Raw genomic sequence first — 17,360 nt, forward strand, 5'->3', positions numbered from 1 at the left:
TTTTGTTGTTGAAATGTCAGGTATTACGATTTAAATGTTCAATGTTTATGTTTCAAATATTATGAATTTTCATATTTATATTTTTTGAATTGACAATAAGTGATATTTGTCTCTAATTGGGAATCGTGCTCAGCTCATTACTCAAGCAGTGTTCAACTCGAGGTCGACCTTCCAAAGCTTTTGTTAATTACTTAATTAATAGCCAATCAATTCCTATGATTGAATTCGTTAGATCAAAAAGGATTTCAAACAATTTCTTTGGGATTAACGGTTAAAAAGGTGATTACAATCATGACACAAAGTAAAAAGTACACAGTAGTAAGATAAGATTTTACTTTAAAAACGATACAAATTAAATTAAAAGAGAGGGGTGGGAATAAACAAAAAAGTAAATAATGCATAATTTTGATAAATGGAAACTAAAACAATATAGTCGGGGTTGTATTCAATTTTGTGTATTATGCAGATATTATAATGTTGACAAAATGATAGACTATGTACAAATTGTAATACTACCTCTATTGAAGATGAATACCACTTTTTACTTGAATGTCAAAAATATAGTCAAATTCATAAAATATATAAAAAAAAGTAACGTTGGAGAATTCATCTCCATACAAACTTATCCATTTGTTATCTGTCAATATTGTTAATGAATTAAATAACTATAAGGTATATATTTAAAATCAGCAGATAACTTAGAAATAAATTCATTATATAATATATGTTTAGACCTTATCAAGATGAAATAACTTTTGTAGTTTTAGAATTGCTTTTCAATGGTTATCTATAGAAAGAGGTAGATTTTGCTTGAAATGGTAAGACAGAAATAGTACTGTGTACTGTGTAATTCTCAATAGATAGCTGATGAATTTCACTATATTCTATAAGCTGTACATAATATCGGTGCTTTGCTTTTGCGCCAATCGGCATTTCATTTGCGCCAAAAAAATCTTTCATTTGTGCCACAAACTATATTTCATTTGCGCCAATAATAAAACCTTTCCATTAGAATTGATTTATAAGAAATAGAGAATCTCTTGAATCTTGAATGAGATGACATACTATTAATCATCAATTAAAGTATTCTGATAGACACGTTAACATTACATAGGCTATGCATTGCAACCACTGCATTGTAGGTTACCGACTTTGGACAAACACGTACAAAATGTGGCGACTTGTTTGTGGACGTAACTTTAGACGATGGTATAACAACAAAATATGAACAAACTATAAAAATCATAAAACTGTAAATTATCCAGTTGTCAATGTTTTACCTCTATAGATCCCCATTCGGTAAGCATAAACACAACAAACATAAAACTGTAAATTATCCAGTTGTCAATGTCTTACCTCTATAGATCCCCATTCGGTAAGCATAAACACAACAAACATAAAACTGTAAATTATCCAGTTGTCAATGTTTTACCTCTATAGATCCCCATTCGGTAAGCATAAACACAACAAACATAAAACAATAGAAACAATTGTGGACTAATCGCAGTTACTGGAAGTAAAAAGAAAGGTACATAAAAGATCAATAAATTGTTGTTTTTACTTAACGTCCCATCGAACTACTGCTTGAATACAGGACCATGACAATCAACAATATATATGTACCTTTAGTTACTAGAAGTCTTCTGATCGAGAGATTCCACAAGTCCATTATAACTCCGCCAACTATTCATGTTCCTGTCGTCAGGGCCTCACTAGCTCTTGTTCATTATCAAATTTTATTTTTTTGTCTTTTATTTGGTGTCAGATCTTTAATGATACATGTTAGATGTGTTAAAAACTTTTTTTAAATTGAGACTTGGAGCCTATAACACTCGCCGTCTACTGTTGCTGTTACATGTTTTCTTCTAGAAGTAATTGTTATTTGTGGCATTGGGTTGCTGTCTCGTCGACATGTAACTATATCGCTCACTTCATTCAAATTACACCATTTTTTCATTAGTGTGTATATGTTGTGTACAAGTTGTCATGTTGTACACATTATAATTTGTACAGATTTTTTTGTACAAGTTATAAGTGTTTTATGAAATGCTTAACACAAATGGACGATGCAAGTACACAGTCTTTTGTGTCATATTTTCACAATTATATGATACAATATATAATAGTGAGCATTGAGGATAAAAACATTATAAGACCACTAAAAGACTTTTTATGGATATGAATATGGTATAAGACGAAAACTAAAATAAAATTTAAACCATTCAGGTATCCTAATTTCCAGTTTGAGGAGAAAAAGAATAGAGCTAAATGTTAGGTTGAAGTATATAATTTGAATTTAAAACATTGAACTAGTACATTTTAGAAGATAAACATTTATCTTACCTCCTATACATTTCCAGGAATATGATTGGTTAAAAGCGTCCGCGTGCAAACCGTGTATATTTGATATTAGGTTAGTAGGGAGGCGGGGCTTATCTCATACACGGTTAGTAGTGGAGTTACGTCCCTTTATATGCCTTATTAGGTAAGAATGGGGCGGGGCTTATTTCATACACGGTTAGTAATGGTGTTATGTCCCTTTATAAAAAAAAAACGGTACTGAGAAAAAATCTTAAAAGTTCCAACAGACGAAGAAATTGATCATTAAGATTGAAATAAATTCATAAAACACATTTAAACCTTACAAGTCGTTATTGTTGGCATAACGATAGGATCAATGGAAGTATTTTCTTAGTGCTAACAGTATTGAAGACTTGCTCATTTTGAGAATCACTAGTCTTAATTTCACACGTTAAGATAGTCGGTAAGATAAATTCGTGACATATATACCGTATTAGGTCACTAGCACACTATGTAACTAATAGTATCACCTGGTGCTAAAAGGTATGTGTCAAAAATTTATAACTTGTACAAATCCCCTTATAATTTGTACAAACTTACATCTTAAAATTAAGAATGGAAATGGGGAATGTGTCAAAGAGACAACAACCCGACCATAGAAAAAAAAACAACAGCAGAAGGTCACCAACAGGTCTCCAATGTAGCGAGAAATTCCCGCACCCGGAGGCGTCCCTCAGCTGGCCCCCAAACAAATATATACCAGTTCAGTGACAATGAACGCCATATCTTGTACACAACATTCATAAAACAAGTTCAAATATTACGTAAAAAATATTTTAAATATTCATTACTAAATGTATACCAAACGTTTTGTTTTAAAAGTTGGCAAGAATCTTTATCGTTTTTCGTCACCGGAAGTGACCCCAATTACGACCATAAAAAGTCTGACAAAAGAGATCTCCATACGGACAGAGGTAGGACAAGTATCTGCTGAATTTATTTGTTTAAATGTTGATGCATTTGTCCGTAAGAAAATTGAGCGTTGACATTTTTTTTTTATAAATTATGTCATTCTAAAAGTATTTATTCTAAAGCACTGCATGTTGTGTTGATTCGCATAAATATAAGTTAAGATTAATATAATAAGTCATGCACAAAAAGTCATTCGAAAAGAATAGGAAATCATAGGACTAACGACAAAAAGTGATATGCACGTTCTGTTATTACAACCACGCGACAGATTTCGAAATAATTTTTACGCACAAATTGAAATTTAAGCATGAAATAAAATCTTACAACTTTAACAGGAAAAATGTTTAAACTCTGATAATTAAAATTCTAATGCAACAACGTTTGTAAAAAAAAAGAGGGACGAAAGATACCAAAGGGATAGTCAAACTCATAAATCTAAAACAAACTGACAACGCCATGACTAAAAATGAAAAAGACAAACAGAAAAACAATAGTAAACATGACACAACACAGAAAACTAAAGAATAAACAACACGAACCCCACCAAAAACTAGGGGTGATCTCAGGTGCTCGGGAAGGGTAAGCAGATCCTGCTCCACATGTAACGTTCATTTTGATTGGATAACGTCACTTTCTTACATGGCATCAATTGACAATTGATGCTATGGGACGTACGCGCAAGCGCAGACGGCATATGACAGATTTTAAATACATGTTTTAACGTTATTTTCTGTCAGTTTCATTAGAATGGAGACAACAATATTGTATTTTAAGCTCCGACGGCATCAATTTGGGATTTGATGGTCAACGCGTCGCCAGTAAACTTAATTTGCGACCATAAGCGGCGAAAACAGGAGAAACTGTTACAGCTGATTTCCTAATGCTTGAAGAGTAAAACTATGGTTGGCTTGCTTGCTTTGTTTGCATAATTGTTTATACAAGCTTTGTAATAAGTTTGACATGTCCAAACAATAAATATGACATAGCTAAACCTGTATATATCATATTTAATTTAATTGGACATTATCCTAATATAATTGTACAAAATGCAAACAAAGCAAGCAAGATAAACAAAGTCTTCCTCTACATGCATTAGGAAATTAGCTGTACGTTATTATGTGATGGGGTGGATAGGTTATTGCAACATGGGATTGCCTTGGGCAGGAATTGGGAGTTAAGGATGCAGGAACCGGGGAAAGCGGTGGAGAAAAAGAAGGGATATTCCGGGAATTTGTTTTACTGATTTTGGCGTCTTTGATTAAGGGTGGGTGAGAGTAGGGCAGGGAAAGTGGGAATCGGGACCCCCTGTACACCCCCTTTTATGTCAACATTCGAGTGTCTGTAATCATTATATCATTAAATAATAATTACAATGATAACCATAGAAAATATTTTCTTTGAAAAATTAAAATTAACTAATGAAACCAGTAAAATATTCTTGTACAGTAAAATAAAAACAAAATATGAAATAGACAAATACATTTCTAAAAATAGTTTTGAAAATAGAAAACTATTATGTAAAATGCGAGTAAGTGACCATTTCTTGGAAATAGAGAGGGGTAGATATAAAAGAATTCAAAGAGAAAATAGAATATGTAAACATTGTAATATAAATGCAGTTGAAGATGAAATCCACTTTTTCTTAAAATGTAAAATTAATAAATCTTTACGTAATCAGCTTGAAAAAGATATAAATAATATATGTCCAGAATACTTTACATTGTCTGAAACAGATAGATTACAATTAATTCTATCTTCATTTGATATTATGCAGCTTACTGTTCCGTTCATTAAAAAGTCATTTGCACTGAGGGGAGTGGACACAACGCCTGCATAAATATTACTGTTTTATCATTTATATATGATGTTTAATATGTTCATTTTTCCATTGTGTATATTGTATTGTATTGTTTGTATATGCCTTCAACCCCCAGGGGTATAAATGTGCATTTCATGAATAAATAAATAAATTATAAATGTAGTTGTCTCTCTTTCCTTGCTAAATGATAACCATAAATTAAATAACTGTAAACGAGTTCTACATGTTTATTATAAATGCAGTTGTCTCCCTTTCCTTGCTAAACACGATAAACCGGTATGTTTACATTGCCATTGGTATATATATACGAATATTACATCGCATTACTTCTAGAGTGTCGTTATAAGGATTTGATGGTAAGAAAGATCTAGACTGACTGGTGTTTTTTAGTCTTTTAGTTAAGTTTGATTAATAACTGTGCATCTTCAGTTTTTTTCAATTATAGGATTTGCCGGTCGGAAGCCAATTTATTTTTTTATTCTGTGTACGATTTATCCTAATGTTGACTGGTGTATATACATATTTATCTTGATTTCTTCCGAGTGGCAGTATGGTCAAAGTCCGGGAGGGGATCTGTTTCAGTGGCGATTCTCGATGTATCGGTACGTATACTATACTCGGACACTTTACAAAATACACCCTTTTCCCAGTGGTAGTCCAAATTAAGTATACTCGTACACTTTCCAACTTACACCCTTTTCCCAGTGGCAGTCCAAAATTAAGTATACTCGTACACTTTCAACTTACACCCTTTTCCCAGTTGTAGTCCAAATTAAATATACTCGTACACATTCCAACTTACACCCTTTTCCCAGTGGTAGTCCAAAATTAAGTATACTCGTTCACTTTCCAGCTTACACCCTTTTCCCAGTGGCAGTTCAAAATTCAGTATACTCGGACACTTTCCAACTTACACCCTTTTCCCAGTGGCAGTCCAAATTCAGTATACTCGGACACTTTCCAACATTTTCTCTTTTCCCAGTGGTAGTCTTAATTCAGTATACTCGGACACTTTTCAACATTCCCCCTTTTTTAGTGGTAGTCTAAATTCAGTATACTCTGACACTTTCCAATATTCCCCCTTTACCCAGTGGCAGTGTAAAATTTCAGTATACTCGGACACTTTTCAACATTCCCCCTTTTCCCAGTGGTAGTCTAAATTCAGTATACTCGGACACTTTTCAACATTCCCCCTTTTCCCAGCGGCAGTCTAAATTCAGTATTCTCTGACACTTTCCAACATTCACCATTTTACCAGTGGCAGTGTAAATTCAGTATACTCGTTCATTTTCCATAATTCACCATTTTCCCGGTGGCAGTCTAATTCAGTATACTCGGACACTTTTCAACATTCCCCCTTTTCCCAATGGCAGTGTAAATTCAGTATACTCTGACACTTTCCAACTTACACCCTTTTCCCAGTGGCAGACTAAATTCAGTATACTTGGATACTTTCCAACATTCACCTTTTTCCCAGTTGCAGTTTAAATTCAATATCAACCCTTTTTGATTGACCCATTAAAAATTGCTGTTACCATTTAATGCAGTTAATGGGTGTTCTCATTGTTAACCACAAGGATTGACTGGAATAAAAAAAAATGTGATCATCCATGGGCTTCCCCCCTCCTGAAGTAAAACGTAAAACAGTGTTACACATGCTAAAAAGGGAGTCCGTGTGGTTCTTTAAATACACATCAACTAGTCCGTATTGAATCTTAAGGTTTCATTCAGGGAAGGTGCCACACTCTCTGTATGTAAAACAATCATTAAATGTGATCCAAAGAGACCATAAAGGAGCTTTTTGAAATACAAAATGTCTACCTCTGTCTCAAATTCGTGCATGTATCATTATCAACGACCCTCTTCTCAAACCTATTTATTGGATTATGACTGATTTGATTATGTTCTGAACATGAATGAAATACTTGTCACTGGACGTTAGGCATATTCTAGTTAAATCAACCTGTACAAAATTCAACAGTTTGCATTTGTAAATGTTGCTCACTATTTTGCGATATCGGTTATCTCATATTCAGCGTCGGCTCCCAATCTGCATTCAGTTTTTGGATGGTACTGAGGCTTTGACTCCTTAAGGCCTCATATTGTGCCTCGTTAGTAATGTAAGGTGATATCTTAATCACTCATCGGTTAAAACAGGTCTACAGTTAAGAATACAGAACGAATGTAAAGAACAGAACAATACTAGACAAACGAAACAAACAAACAAAAAATCTCACAAACCCCAATGTGAAAAAATACAACTATCACATTAGTCACTGTTAAAATAAAATTGGAGTATAAATGCAAAAAAAAATGCCTCACTGCTGATAACTCGCTTGTTTACTTCAATTGATTTTATTAATAACGCCTTTGGTCAAGAAAACCCAAAAATAAAAAAATCCTATTAAAGCCTAGAAACCAGTGTAAATAAAACCTCATATTTTGTTTGATCATATGTTAGAGAGGAATTTATTTATCGACAATCAAGTGAAAAATTACCAAAATATGCCCTGGGTATATTTCTACAAAGGCATAAGAGTTTGAATTTTCTACCAAGGCATAAGAGTGTGAATTGACACCCGCTAAAAGATATTAATTTTCTTTTCTTTAGTGCCCACGTTGGTGATGCATCAATGCAATTATTCACGCTGGGATCTACTGAAAGAGTTGTTTTTAATGTCTGCTATTTTTCTATTTTTATTATTGCCATGAACGACAAAACATATAAAGTAATTGAAAAGAAAAGAGGACAACTTAGACCGGTGGGAAAAATATCATTAGAACAGCATAGAAATCTGAACATTCTATTTCAAGTTGTAATGTTTTCATTTCCCAGGTACAAAACGTATAACAGGTGTTTTGTTCACACATCTTGCAATAAACTGTTCAAAACATTTATTTCAATAAATAAAGTTTGAATGGAATTACAGCCGATTGCATTGAGTGTGTAGGTACAGGTAGTATCTTTAGTTAGCCTGCTTGCTAGATGAACCGTGAAGTCATTATTTATAGGTAATGTATAATAACCTCCTTTCAAAGTAGTCTAGTCCTACAGACAGATAGACTTGCTTGTTATATTTTTTTTTTTGGGGGGGGGGAGGATATGGTTTATTGAACAGATATATCATGTTAAGGAGGGGTATTTGCGAAAAATACCAGTCGAGAGAATGTTAAATTTCACGAGCCGTAAGGCGAGGGAAATTCATTCTCAAGACTGGTATTTTTCGCAAATACCCCTCAATAACATGATATATCTGTTTAATTACACCGAATGTTTATGTATTAAAACGCATTGATGATCGTGACGTTACAAGCGTCCAGTCGGATAGAGTATTTTTTGGCAAATACCACGGCAGAGAGGGTAAAAAAGGCATATCCTTTTAGCAAATACCCCGGCGGCGTTAAAAATGAACGATATTCATTTGATAACAGTAAATTGGTGAAAAATACACTGGCTCTTAACCAATCAAATCCCCGGATTCTTACATAAGGTGTAATTATGTGAAAAATGCAATTCAGTGAGTTGCAACACCTTAGGTTTTTTTTTTGGCAGATAGCTGTTTACAGGTAGTATCTTTGGTTAGCCTGCTTGCTAGCAGTTTACAGGTAGTATCTTTGGTTAGCCTGCTTGCTAGCTGAACCGTGAAGTCATTATTTATAGGTAATGTATAATAACCTCCTTTCGAAGTAGTCTAGTCCTACGGAAGATAGACTTGCTTGTTATATTTTATTTTTTTTTTGGGGGGGGGGGGATATGGTTTATTGTGAAAAATGCAATTCAGTGAGTTGCAACACCTTTGGTTTTTTTTTGGCAGATAGCAGTATGTATAAATGAAATATTGAAAGCTTATGACGATCTTTCACGCAGTTTTCAATATTTTTGGCCTTTATTTAAGTAGTTCTACATGTTGATATTAAACGTATGGGTGCAACATTTTCCGAAAATTATACTGCTCGTCTAACATTATATCAAACTACTACTCTACTTCAGATGATAAGTTTACCCCGGTTGGTTTTTTTTTTGCAATGTAAAAAAATATCAACTGTGCACCTTCATAGATTTTGAGAAGGCTTTCGATGGCGAGATGGTTTGTTTTATAAAATGTTATTAAACAATATAAATGGTAAGATTATAAGTTTAATATGTTAAATATGAACTGTGATACTAATGATCTCGTTTAACATATACAATTGTTATTCGGGATACTTTGCTTGTGACAACGGCGTACACGGAGAAATATTATCACCTTTCATATTTTCTTTATTTTTAAAGGATCTAGAAGATTTCTTCGCCAGTAAAAATATTAATTTACAGGACTTATTAAAAAATCATATCAGAAGACCTTGAAAGAGAATTTGAAATATATCTAAAGTTTTTCATCATAGTATACGCAGATGACACAGGTGTTGTTGGCAGAAACAGTACAGGATCTGCAGATGCAAAATATATGCCTTTCATAACTTTCGCGAGGTTTGGAAAATAAGTAAACATTGACAAGACAAAAACCCTAATTTCTCTGAATTTAGTCAAGTACAGGAAAACAAGTTTTAACATTTGTAACCTCTCTCGCTTGTTTTGTACATATTTCAAATATTTATTGTCGTATTTGTCATCCATGTACTGATGTAATGCGTTGGCTTTGTGAGAATAAATATATATGGTAGTATACTGACTGACATTAAAATCGCAACACTCATTTTGTTGATGTGTTTTAACAAATCATGTTTGATTATCATACAACTACTATTCATGCTTACCATACTTCTTTCACTTTAGAAAAAATCAACATCTGACTTACTTGTGTTTATTATTACCGAATGCCATTGCGCACTGATTCATGCCATAAATGATTCCAATAAACTGAACTGCCAAAGAATCGGATAAAGAAACACATTTAAAGCCCTGAAGTTTCAACCGCATAACTGGCAAAACCCATTGTAATAGGTGGAACAACGGCAACATCAGAAGGTGTAAAACAGAACCCAAACCAGGTTGAAAAGAATTTGTTGACCTTTCTGACAATCATTTTGGCGTTTGTTACAGTCAGTCTTTGCTTTTAACGGCGACACATTCATTAACAAAGGAGTAGGTCCGGTAAGGACTCATTTTGGCCTCAAATTTCAGTTTCATCTGACGAAAGATTTTGACCACTTTTTAAACACTTAAGTGTCTATTTCACTTGATTCAATTAGTTAATGTGAAAGATTTTAACTGATTTAGTCATTAAAAACGATCCGATTCAAGCTCAAATATGAAAAATCTACCAAATATGCTGAAAAATGTCACTTTACAGATAGTTTTTGTCAAAAATGAAAGTGGCCGCATCCGTGTTCATCCACAACCTTTATATATATTATGCATTATCACAAAATACAACTTACATTTCAATATTAAGGATGGTGCTACAACCCGATATATGTGCATTGTATGGTCAAAAACAGCCCATATTTATGTAGCAGAAGCATTCAACTGTCCAATAAATAACTAAAAGTTTACATTTTAAAAATTTTGTAAAACTGTTATATTTTGGGGCCTAAAAGGGGTCTTACCGGACCTTCTCCTTTGAAAAGAATAATCTAGTGTTGCGTTTCTAAAGTCGGTCAGTATATTAACCAATATTTCATTGTCCTCAATTGGTCAATTATTTTTTAAACGGTCGTCCAACTTTTTTTCACGATTTCTTTATATAAATCTTATGTAGACAATCCTCAACTGGTTTTCAGGCACGGCGATGAGAGATACTTGTTTTCGTATGTGTGTGAACAGTAAACCCTCTAAAAATTATTGGAAAAGAACATTCAAATTCCTGTATATCCAAAGCAATGGAAATCACTGTTGGTGGAATACATGTCCAAGAAAAAACAAGATTGCAAGTAAAATTTCATATTTTAATTTTGATTCTTTTTCAATTTCATACCCTGTTATAAATATATTTTGGTCATATAATTCATCTGACCAAACTCAAAATATTGCTTATAAGGAATGTCATGTCACATGAATGATACAATGTACAATGAATTGAGACAAATAACCGTACCTCAGGTTTTAAAAAGTAGAAAAATAACTATACACATTCTCTGTACAAAAACATTAACAAACATAGACAAAACAAATATCAACTTTGGTATAAACAATTCTTCAATAGAAAACAAGAGTATTGTAAAAGAGATTAAGACGAACAAAGAGGGTCTACACGGGTATGTTTCATGTGTTTCTAATTCATCTATGAACACTAAAGTGTAATGTAACAGGGAATCATAAGATCAGGAGATTATTCTTATTCTGAACGTTTTGTAGCCTGGTATCCTGGCCCAATGTCTGTTTCACGTCGGTTGTGTAAAACTGTGAGCCAGGATCTCAGACTAGACATTTTGTTGATACCCTGCACCCGTTTGAATCCTCATTAAAGAGTATATAATGCCATAAAAATGGAACAAGAAAGACTAGAGATCTCTGCTGTCAGCAGTATGTCACATTGTCATATTCATATGTCGTATGATGGCATAGATTATCGTAGTATGCAATTGTATTATGCTTGTTTAGCACCAACCCACCAAACACAGTCCCAAATAAACATGTAAATTCAACAATTCAGCACTGTATGAAATGGAATAATGTCACATGATAGGGAACTAGACATCCAGTTCCGACAGAATGATTTCATAGTCCTTGTCATCGTTCATTTGATTGAGTTCTATCACAAACGTAGATTCGTGAGAGTAATGTCGTACAATGTTGTCATCTAATCGGACCAATATTCTGAAATAATAAAATAAGCATATTTAGTTTAAAGCTATAAAATTCTTCAATGAAAAGTCAACGAGGATGGCGATGGGTACAGTACATCTAAACTATTAATTGACCAATTTTAAATTCCAAATGGTTGTTCAAAGTATTGTTCAGGTAAATAGTTATGGACCTTGCTTCATTCCGGTATGTTTTTTTTTCTTTAATAATCTACAGGATATGCTGTTTTATTACCATTTTTGTGTTGCCATGCATAGTTACAACCTAAAAATGTTATACTAGAAGTCTAGCTCTTTTATTGCAATAAGTATTTTATTATGTGTTAACTTTACTGGGTGGTAGGAATGTAACCGAAAATACCAATGTAATTTTACCAGTTTTAAACATAAAATGAATTTCCATATTCTAAACTTTAATATGCTGCACTTTTTTCTAAATAAGTTTAATTACTCACCCCTTCTTTGATCTTTTGTAAGTACTCTTGACTTTAACAGCTGGTATTTTATACTTTTCTTCAACCTTAAATGAAATAGATATCTTTAATTCTTTAATTCACGTAATCGTTTACACACCATCTTTATTCAACTTTTCAATAGGCATCATATTGCTGACCATATAATACTGACATAATAAACTAATATGTAATTGTACAGGCGTATTCAAAGGGTTCACGAATTTAAATGTGTAAACATAAAGTAAACTGGGATAGCATGAATGTATTAAATATTCAACAAGTACTAATAATGATCATCATTATAAAAAATAGATTTAGAATAAACTTACAGCTTGGAGAAGTCCTTGAAGAGTTGGTGTGCGTAGCATGAGTGCTGTATAGATCGTCTCGTTGTGTTCTCGAACATACAATAACACTGAAAGTAAAACACAACACTATAATGACATGACAGAAAATTAATAACTTCTATTTGTTTTTTATTGTTTAAATATATTTTTTAATTTCAACTTCCAGTGCGGACATTAAAATTTCGAAATTGTAGATATATGTATAGTTAACGACAAATTTTAATTAATAATGATAAAAGATGCAACTGAATTAATGGACTTCTCAGAAAAAAATACCTTTTGGGAGATCATGATAATATGCATCTGTTCTGCTTCTCTTTGCAGGCGGACAAAGTATATCTTCAAATCCTTCTGCACTCGTCAAACTGTAAAGTAATAATAGTCAAATTCAATTAAAATCCAGAGCTCAAATTTTGTACACCATAAATACTAAAAAAAAAATCAAATCATCGTTTTTGGTCTATAGTTTTTCTGTCCTTTTGAAAAAAAATTCTTGAAACAATTAATTGACGAGTTTCAGGATTGATATCAAGGTTCTGGCTTCATATTTTCTACAAACCACTAAATATTAATCTTTATTTCCGTAACAAATGAAGGTAAATCAAAGTTATAATATAAATGTGTTCTTACCTCGAGTTTCCGTCATCGTCTGTCACACCTATACTCATAGGACTAGCCTGAAAGGAATAAAACAAATATTTCATTTCTATGTAAGACAATGGTTTCATACATTAAATCAAGGAAATGTTTCAACATATTTTACAAGATAAAGGTAATTTCGCCTAAGAACTTTGATATCAATTTGACCAAGCCCAATTAATACTGTTATTGTCACATTTAATTTTTTCGAAAAAAATAACTTCCCTTAAAAAACCAGATGAATATCAATGATGGATGTGAACAATTTCTTGGTAATGAAATCTTACTTTTCGAATAAAACATAATTTTTGCATCATGGAAATTGTTATAAATCAACTTTAGACCTTTACAAAAAACAATGTATTCCAAAGTACCTTATTGACGCTGTCATCCTGATCACTACTGACTGGGGTAAACAAAACCGGAAATGTTTTAGAGTCGGCCATGCTGTAGAAAGCTGATCGTTCACATGGTGGCCAGTGCATCTCCATCTCACTTCGTTTTCCTGGTAGAAAAGAAATGGTAATACAAAATGTTATTAAGTTTCTCAATTTTTAATAATAAGAAAAAAATAGAGGTGGTATAAGTGCCAATGAGACAACAGTCAAAAAGAGTCCAAATAGCGTTTTTGTGAGCAACTAAAGGAAACTTTTACTTACACTTTATGTTATATACCATTTATCTTTTTCGTGACAATATTTTTAATTAAAAGTACTTTTTATAAAAAAAAATTATATATAAAATAAATAAAAAAATGAAATAACAAAAAAAAACTGTTCCAAAGATAAATTTAATATATAATTGGAAATCACTTAATTTAAAAAAAAATAATAGAGGAGACTCACGTTTGATAGTTTCTTGTCCGTCTTTAGTTCTAACAGTTCGTCTCTTTTCCTCATCTCTTGTTTTTCTTTCAGCCCCCTTGTCACAGAACACCTTGATTTGACAATACCCTCTATGGATAGGGTATATATCTTTTTGATTTTCAAATGTATCGATCTGAATGTGTAATGGAAGCCCCTTTAAAAGAAAAATGCATACATTAAACATAATTGGCTTATAAAATATCTAGCTATATTAAGCTAAATCTTCTTCGATTTTTAATATGCATTTGTCATTCTGTACTACCGATTTTTAAATTAACGACTAGTCAAAAAGGACGACAGCTAGTGCGTGAAATACATACATTTGTTCAACTTGTGTCGCACTTCAGCTTTCGTTTGGTTAACAAGTATTATGCACATTACAATTCAGATAAGCCATAGATGTATGTTCCAACAACTAATTTTTGGTTGTTCTTATTGACTAAAATCTCAATTATATTCATTTATTCAATTTCCAACAACTAAGAGCATGAAATTGATTTTGATTACATTAGTAATTTTTCTTGTAACATCATAAAAACCTAATGGTAAATTGATGAAGAATAATATCTATACACACCTTGACACCTTTTTGATTGCTGAAATCTGTGCTGAGACAGTGTACCGCCACATTTACCTGTAATCATTAAAACTTTATTACTTAAAATGAAAGAAAATCGATGAAAAAGCCATTTATTTTCATTCAACACTGATGAAATATTGGTGATTAAAGCTTAAAGCTTAAAGTGTTTGATGCAGCGATGTTGAAGATATAGACTGCCGTATTACGTATCCAGAAGCAATGTCGTGATAATCTGCATGTGATATTCGGAATTTAAGTAAATTACGTAAAAACATTGACAGAAATTAAACATAATTGCAACTTACAAAGCAACATTTATTCATTTGAGCAAAATGCTGTTAACATGAAATTATTCTCTTGTGAAAAAATGTCGTAAAAGCGTTATTTTAAACCTTAAAATCAACTGAACATTATATAGTAAATATTGATTGATATGACTGTTTACCTTAACATTTGAGTCTCTTGGATTCCATTTGACAGCCACGGCATTAAATGCAATCTCGTTTATATTACTGGCTTGTACACCTTGACTGTCCTTTGTATCTGAAAATATCAACACATGTGTCATCAGTAAAAACATCAATATATTTCAAACTACGATTTACTCTTAAACTTTGTATTTGATATGGATTATCAAAGACAATTGCTTTGAATAAAGCTACACTGACCTGTCAAAACTGTAGAAAAGACGTGAGTATGATGTGCCAAATTATAAGGCTGGTTTCTTTGAAAGGATTTTACAAAATATTTTTTACTTTCAAGTTGTGTAAAAAATAATATTATTGGCAGAATTTCCATTTTATTGCATATAACTCAGTAACTACAAGGAATTGAGAAGGAAGATACTACTTATAACTATATATGTTTGCTTACCAATATCAATGACTCTCTGTTTATAGCTATGCTGCCGTGAATGCCAAAACTCCCATGCCTTTCTCTCGTCCTCTAGTGATTTGTCATCCCTGAACACAACCATGATTACTGACTGTAAGATAAAAAATATATATATACTGTTCATGTATTTCTAGATGGAAGTACTGTATAAAAACAACGGATTGATTTATGATTCTTCAATGAACTGGTATTGAGAATAAGATATTCTACAAGTATATGAGTTCACCATTTCCGAAAGAGTGGAGCACACAGGGGCCAGGGTAAAGACAATACATGAGTTTAAAACATTGATGTTTTCTTTATAGGAGAAAAAGGAGTATTTTTTTGGTCTATGTAAACCCAATACTCAAATTCAAGGCACATATGAACTAGTTCTAAAAGGTTCTGAAATGTTTTCGTTACCATGTTGAATAAAAAATTACTGAGGGAAAATAATACATGAAGTAAGTACAACAGAAATAAATGTCCTTACCTTAACCATTTGTGACGGTGGTATTCTGTCTCCTGCAAACTCTAAGCTTAATGCATAATACTGGCCTGTAAAATAAAAATAATAAGTTGTCAAATCTGTCATTCCACCTTTCTTGGTTTTTTTTTCTATATTCTTGCTTAGACGCAAGTTATACTGTCTTAAAACTATTTTCCATGTTTTTGACCAAAAAGTCTTGTCTAAATGTAAACCAAACCATTTTAAAACGTTTGAATAACAAAGAATTTAAAGAAAGCGCAAAATTCACATCTAGAGTAAGTGTTTACCTTTGTTTACGTATGTGATTCTGTCTTCATCAAACCGCACTGAGGTCGAGATAGGAGTATCCATGAAGTAATTGTAACCAGTCGGATTAATTTCTCTGAAAAGATAATAATTTATAAAATTATATATACACACAATACCGCCAGAATAAACGATACACCCACAATATCGCTAAAACATGTATATTAACTACAAGGAGGTATTTAATTGGAATTTTATTAGTAATTTGTTTTCCCTTGCAAACACATTTATGATTAAAAAGAAGGTAAATTTTCCATCAAAATCGTAAAAAATACAGAAACATCAATTTGCAAGACTAAATAACTTACAATTTTGGAATCGTCGGGTGATATGCGGTTAGTTTGTCCGACGCCCATCGTTGTTTAGGAAATACCACTGGTGCCGACTTCCGTCTTTTTCCAGTTTTCTGAGGTGCAACAGGCGTCTCTTGGAAATTACTGTCCTCCTTTTTATAAAACTAGAAACATTAAATTTGTCTTCATTAACACATGTGCAATTCCTATTTCGCTGAATTTTCGCTTAAATTCTTTCAATTCTGTATTAATTTTTTTTCCGATGAAACTTCAATAATACAAAATGTGTTCAAAATCCCTTGGGTTACGTTAACTAAAACATATCATTTCCATCTCAATTACATCATTGACACCACTAATTATCAAATTATTACATTTAATGAAAATCGTTGAAGATAAAGATCAGATGTCTGATATTTGTTCTCATGTCTAATCTTTAATAATTATATGTTTTCTGATAAACATCTATCGTGTAAATCATGTATTAACTTGGTTTAATGAAGACAAATAAATAAAAATGGAGCTGAAATTTAAATTTTGATTAAAATTTTTATGTTGAATTTCCTTATTTCTATTTTGATTAAAATTTTGTCGTTGAATTTCCTTATTTCTATTTTGATATTAATTATTTCCCAGAACAGATATTTCAAAAGAAAATTAAATTTTAAAAAA

At 32.2% G+C, this 17,360-nt stretch overlaps 1 protein-coding gene across 6 annotated transcripts in view; it reads right to left on the reverse strand.

Moving 5' to 3' along the window:
- Window positions 1–10,967: 10,967 nt before the first annotated feature.
- Window positions 10,968–17,360, reverse strand: part of LOC139523118 (grainyhead-like protein 1 homolog) — a 31,709-nt gene continuing 25,316 nt past the window's right edge. For 4 of the 6 annotated variants that reach the window (XM_071316911.1, XM_071316943.1, XM_071316903.1 and 1 more), the window contains exons 5-17: window positions 16,704–16,852; window positions 16,377–16,471; window positions 16,093–16,157; window positions 15,600–15,711; window positions 15,172–15,269; window positions 14,724–14,780; window positions 14,126–14,300; window positions 13,655–13,785; window positions 13,272–13,318; window positions 12,918–13,006; window positions 12,624–12,709; window positions 12,295–12,359; window positions 10,968–11,852 (exon numbers count right to left, since the gene is read on the reverse strand). In XM_071316911.1, the coding sequence (XP_071173012.1) occupies window positions 11,726–11,852; window positions 12,295–12,359; window positions 12,624–12,709; window positions 12,918–13,006; window positions 13,272–13,318; window positions 13,655–13,785; window positions 14,126–14,300; window positions 14,724–14,780; window positions 15,172–15,269; window positions 15,600–15,711; window positions 16,093–16,157; window positions 16,377–16,471; window positions 16,704–16,852 (1,296 nt within the window). In that variant the 3' untranslated portion in view covers window positions 10,968–11,725. The remainder of the gene's footprint in view (window positions 11,853–12,294; window positions 12,360–12,623; window positions 12,710–12,917; window positions 13,007–13,271; window positions 13,319–13,654; window positions 13,786–14,125; window positions 14,301–14,723; window positions 14,781–15,171; window positions 15,270–15,599; window positions 15,712–16,092; window positions 16,158–16,376; window positions 16,472–16,703; window positions 16,853–17,360) is intronic. The other 2 variants (XM_071316929.1, XM_071316937.1) reach the window with 1 other exon arrangement.

This window comes from Mytilus edulis, chromosome 1 (genome assembly GCF_963676685.1).
Source record: "Mytilus edulis chromosome 1, xbMytEdul2.2, whole genome shotgun sequence".
Lineage (NCBI taxonomy): Eukaryota > Metazoa > Mollusca > Bivalvia > Mytilida > Mytilidae > Mytilus > Mytilus edulis.